Raw genomic sequence first — 5,569 nt, forward strand, 5'->3', positions numbered from 1 at the left:
AAAATAAATAAATTAAAAGGCATTTTGTAACACATATGTACAGGGTATTACTTGTTTCACGGCGTACGATGCCTCCTAAAGGGATTGTAAAGGTTTGACATATACTTAAATAATATAATAACTATTATACAATAATGTCAATGTCCCTGCCCTCTGCCGCCAATCTCTTTTATATATATCTTGTTCACTGCAACTTCAACTCTAGATATGTTCAGCTTTACTGCCGCATTCTGGTTGAAGGCGGAGTTCCCTCGGATGCAGATCTGTTGGGGTGTTGTTTGGTGGGGGAGCAGGGGGGATGGAGGGCGGGCAATTGTAAAAGCATAAAAGGCTGAGGCTCCATAGCTGTTGGAAGCCACGGGAAAAAAGGGAGATAGCTTGGGTTTGTCACTAAAGATGAAGATTCTTTTAAGTACAGCTTTAGCAGCGTTCACCCTCACATCGTGCATCTACTGTGCGGACGTTACAGTTGGTAAGACTTATCTTCAGTATATATATATGTAGATGATATACTGTATATGTAGATGAATCGCCTTGAAATTTAATGCCAAACACTGACTACATGCTTCTGATTTTTTAACAGCTTGGTGTTATCACCTGCCAAGTTGCAGTGAGTATATATTTTTTTCTTTCTTTTACTTCTAAATACCTCTGTGTCATGCAAATACCTTGTCACTATCGTGACCACTCATCTGACTGATTATTGTGTTTAAAGATGACGCAAAATGGCCAGAACTTTCTCCAAAGTACTGTAATGGAAGTAGACAGTCACCCATCAACATCAAAACGTCAGCCGCCAAAGCTGATTCTACCCTGACTGAATTCACCTTCACTAAATATAACGACAAATCCCTATTGAAAGAGATTGTAAACACTGGCAAAACAAGTATGTATCTACTTCACTATTTTTTTGTGTTTGACTGTGTTGTGTTCGTCGCAGAACCAATGAGAGATTTTGATTTGAATTGACCTCTCACCTTATCTTTTAAAATCTGCTCTAGTCAAGGTTAACTTCAACAGTGGTGCGAAGGTTTCAGGAGGTGGTCTACCTGAGGAGTATGAAAGCCTTCAGTTCCATTTGCACTGGGGAAATGGTTCCTCTGTCCCTGGCTCTGAGCACACTGTTGATGGAAAGCGTTACCCCATGGCGGTAAATATTGTTGTCTTTAGTAGTACGTCGTAAGTACAAAGTTATGCTGGTAAACAAATTTACATACAATTTTGTGTTCACTCCTGTAGCTGCATATTGTAAGCCAAAAGTCATCAGCAAACCTAACTGAAGCTCTGAACGATTCCAAAGGATTTGCTGCTCTTGGTTTCTTTATCGAGGTAAGATTTTCATTATGTATTCTGTTTTATATATTATTCAATTCCTTATTAAGAATCTGCTATTTAGACTAATAAATAATAGCTAACAATAATTGATCATTTGTCCTTTTGTATTTTTAAAGATAAAAAGCCATTCAGATAATAATGTGTGAAATCAAGCATAACATAATTTCTTGAAGAATCCAAACAGCTTTAAAAAATACAATAAAAATAAAGTAGGTAATGTGTAAGGTTAGTTTTTTATTTTTTTGATTTACTAAACGGCATCTGTTTACCTGATTATCTTTTTGGTAACTGTAGACGTAACTGCAGCAAAATGTTAATCTTATTTTAAGTCACATTAAATGTACCAAAATAAAGCTAATAATTATTTAATCTCCAATAGAACGGAGCAAAACACAGATACAGGGTGGGGCAAAAGGTTATATACAAACACAGAGAAAGAATGCTAATTGAGATGAAAAACATTTGGTAAAAGCCACTAATCACAGAGGGCAAGAGAGGTGTGACACAAGAATACAGCAGGAAAACAAAGACATTTAACGCTGTAACCAACATTAAGTGGCTATTAACCATGGTATGTGTTATCAGGATAAAACCATTGCAAGTCATTTATAAAATGTGTCAATGTAATAATTTATATAAAATACAATAATAAAATGCAACAATAATGTAATAAATTAAAGGATTCCTGGTAGATCCTCGCATCTTTGCCTAGTCCAGGGGTGTCAAACATAAGGCCCACGGGCCAAAACTGGCCTGTTATAGGGTTAAATCTGGCTTTTCTATTTTGATAAGTAAAAAAAAAAAGAACTTAAAAAAAAAAAGGAGAGCACAAACATCAACATTTATAATTGATGTTTGTACTGGTCTGGCCCAGTCAATCTCTAATCGGGCTGTATGTGGCCCCTGAACCAAAATCAGTTTGACACCTCTGACCTGGTCCTTAGGTCCTTTTTGTCACAATGAGGTGATGTAACCTATCTGGCTGCACTGGTTGAGAAACTATCCTTATCCTACTGTAACATAAGAAGAGAACCGATTGTGTTCTCTGAAACAGTAGAGTAATAGGAAAGACAATAACCCTCAAATTGCACACATTCATGAACCAAGATATATATTATTAATAGCATGTACTATTATCAGATTCATTTTACACCGTTTTCAATGCTTTTTTTTATTTTTTATGCCACATTTACATCATTGGACAATTATGCTGTGTTATGTTTCATTCATTCATTCCATCTGCGTCCCTGCCCCCACTTTGGGAACCTCTGCTCTAACAAATGGTTTACTGTAGATGCACTGCCTTTAAATCAGGGGTTCTCAATTATTTTCTGTCATGCCCCACCTTGGGGACAGAAATGTTTTATTATAAGTTTTATTTATTTATGTAAATCATCACTTCTGTACATGATTTCTTCTGCTCTAAAAGTATTAAATTTTAAAAAAATATTTTAGGAAAAATCAGGTGATGCAACTGACGAACCTGCAAGCTGGAATACTTTTACCTCGTACTTGAAAAACATCCCAAACAAAGGTATGGAAACGGCATGTGATGAATGCACTCACTGTCAAGTGCAGTCTCTTCAGGTGTTGTTTCTCCTTGCAGATGACAAAATCAACATGGCGCCTGGAATTTCTCTGGATGATCTTCTGACAGGTGTGGATCGCACAAAATACTATCGCTACCTGGGTTCCTTCACTACGCCCACTTGCAATGAGGTTGTGGTTTGGACCGTGTTCAAGGAGTCAATCAAAGTCAGCAAAGCATTAGTAAGTTTTTTAGTCAGTCCTAAAGCATGATGACTCACAATTAGATTTGCTACTCTCCTGTTAACACACCTAACTCAGTGTTATACCTGTTGTTTAGATTGACCTTTTCAGCACTATGGTACATGTCAATGGCAGTTCATCACCTTTGATGACAAATGTCTACAGAAGTATCCAGGTGGACCAACCTGTCACGACACAGAGCAGTAGCAGTTCCGTCCCTTCAGCATCCATCGCTCTGGTTATAATGGCTCTCAGCCTTGTGGTGGGAAAGATTTGATCATTTAAAACATCTTACCTTTCCGATTATGATTAATAATCACTTCAATGCATGTTTTGAACCTGTAGATGGAACTCTCGAAATTGACGCCAACATAATGCAAGATTACTGCAAAATTATTATTCACATGCAATTTTAACATCTAAAAGTATGTATTTGACGTACGTGGTGGAAGTATTGAACAGGGTGGTTTCTTTTGAGGAAGGAAGGAACGTTTTTGAGGCTGATGTTTCTGATGGAGGTTCTGTAGGCTATGACACATAGATGTACAGCTTCTCAGAGTCAATAAATGTTCCGGTGTTCATGACTGCCGCTGTGTCTGTCCTGTTATTACAGTTTATGAAAGATATTATCTGTAAATAAAGACAGTTGCAAACCCGAAAGTCACTGGTTCACTCGTTTGATATCTTATCCATGGAATTTGCATGCTCTCCCCGTATGTAGCTGGTACTCAAGTACTCAATGTTCAACTTTAAATGAACATTAGCGATTAGGTAGATCAAACACTACCACAGCTTGGATTGGATCCAGCACTTGTCCCTGCAATAAATTAAGCAGTAAAACAAAAAAAGGTGTGGCCTCATTCATAACTAAAGGTACTGCCTGTAGGCGGCACCATGACCAAAAACATCAGCTGTGGTTAATCACTGTGATTTTACTCAAAGCAGAATATTCCAATGCTAGTGTTTAAAATCAGACCCCCCGCAGCCCACCGCCCCCACCCCCTTTGGGAAAATCTCCTTTAGTGATTTGTTTGACAGACTAATGCAATTTTGTAATAGTGTAAATTTTTAGCCCTAAGCATTGGAATGGAAGCATCTTAAAGTATCCGAAACAACATTGCCAGAAAACATGATGTGTGCTTGTTGTAAAAGAAATAGTAATCTGTTTTTAAGAGTTGATAGATGTGAACTTCATTCTGTAGCTATTGTGGCTAGTTTAGGTGTTTACTTTAGTCAAAATTCAAAATAAAAATAAAGCTAAGCTTTAACAAAGTATATTCTTAGATCATTATCTAAAAAACAAGAGAAAATGTTTTTTATCAAAAACAAGGGATTCTCACTTCTTCATTTTGCTATTAATTACAGACAATCAAATGTAACATTAGGTAATGCACATGGAGCACTCGGCAAGGTGTCAGCAGGTTTTATCTCAAGGAAGATGAAGGGAAAAAGGGGAAGAGGGCCGGCGCCAGTTGGTTTATATGGACGCCATCGATCAATCCACTCACAGTTTCCCTGTCATGTGATCCTGCAAGAAAACAAAAGAAACCCACACACCCACATACACTGATAGGAGACATAAAACACATTCACACGACCCATGTCCTCAGACAAGGTTTGTAACACTAACTAACATTGTAATCACTTCGGGTCTGTGTTAGCGGGATAAACAAATATACCCAGTGCCAGTAACATGGCAATGGTCGCCCAGCTTTCTCTGCTGCTTCCTTTGGTTCATTAGAAAACTTTTGAAAAAAAAAATTAAATAAAAATAACAGCCTCCTTTGCAATACTATTATCAGATATTTATATAACGCCTCCTTCAACCAATCTGTTTTTTGCTGGTCTCTTGTTAATCATTTACAGCAGTGGACAATATGCTCTTTTAATTTTCAACCATTCATTCCATCTCGGGAACCTCTGTACCATGGTAGCGTAATGAGTTTAAAAGTTCATAATTGCGATTCATGGTCCATCAAGCCTTCACCATGACCTCATCTGTTAAATTGTCCATCATGACATATAATAAAAACACGTGATTGCTAACCATTACAGCCTTTACACAACGATGAAAAGTAGTAGAACTAGTTCTTTGTTTGTGCTTACTGGAACGAACTGTAAGTGAATCTGACCGTGTACTGTGTAAGTACAAGTGTTACTTGATATAAGCTTAGCAGAAACAAAAACACATATTTTAAAGAACTAAAAAAAGGCAAAAGGTCATCAATATAAAGGAGCCAAGCTGTGGACCACAGACGTTCCATACCAGCTATCCCAACAACCATACATTCTGGAAATGTTGTTCCAATCACAATTGTTTTCTGTAGATTGTACTTTTGTCAATAATGTTATAGCTTACCATCTCAAACTGAGCATCTAGAATGGATCAAATAACATATACCAACACAGAGTGTGATATGCCTTTTTTCTCCACGCTCTTAAAATGACTTGTGAAAAAAAAAAA

At 37.2% G+C, this 5,569-nt stretch overlaps 1 protein-coding gene across 1 annotated transcript; it reads left to right on the forward strand.

Annotated features, from left to right (window-relative positions):
- Nucleotides 1-360: 360 nt before the first annotated feature.
- On the forward strand, nt 361-3,800 carry LOC103382038 (carbonic anhydrase 4-like). The gene is made up of 8 exons (XM_008314687.2): nt 361-472; nt 584-610; nt 716-886; nt 1,002-1,150; nt 1,240-1,329; nt 2,791-2,869; nt 2,942-3,105; nt 3,203-3,800. The coding sequence occupies exons 1-8, from the start codon at nt 397-399 to the stop codon at nt 3,380-3,382; spliced, it is 936 nt and encodes a 311-aa protein (XP_008312909.1). The 5' UTR covers nt 361-396; the 3' UTR covers nt 3,383-3,800.
- The last annotated feature ends 1,769 nt before the right edge of the window (nt 3,801-5,569 follow it).

This window comes from Cynoglossus semilaevis, chromosome 8, assembly GCF_000523025.1.
Source record: "Cynoglossus semilaevis isolate Cse_v1.0 chromosome 8, Cse_v1.0, whole genome shotgun sequence".
NCBI classification, from domain to species: Eukaryota; Metazoa; Chordata; class Actinopteri; order Pleuronectiformes; family Cynoglossidae; genus Cynoglossus; species Cynoglossus semilaevis.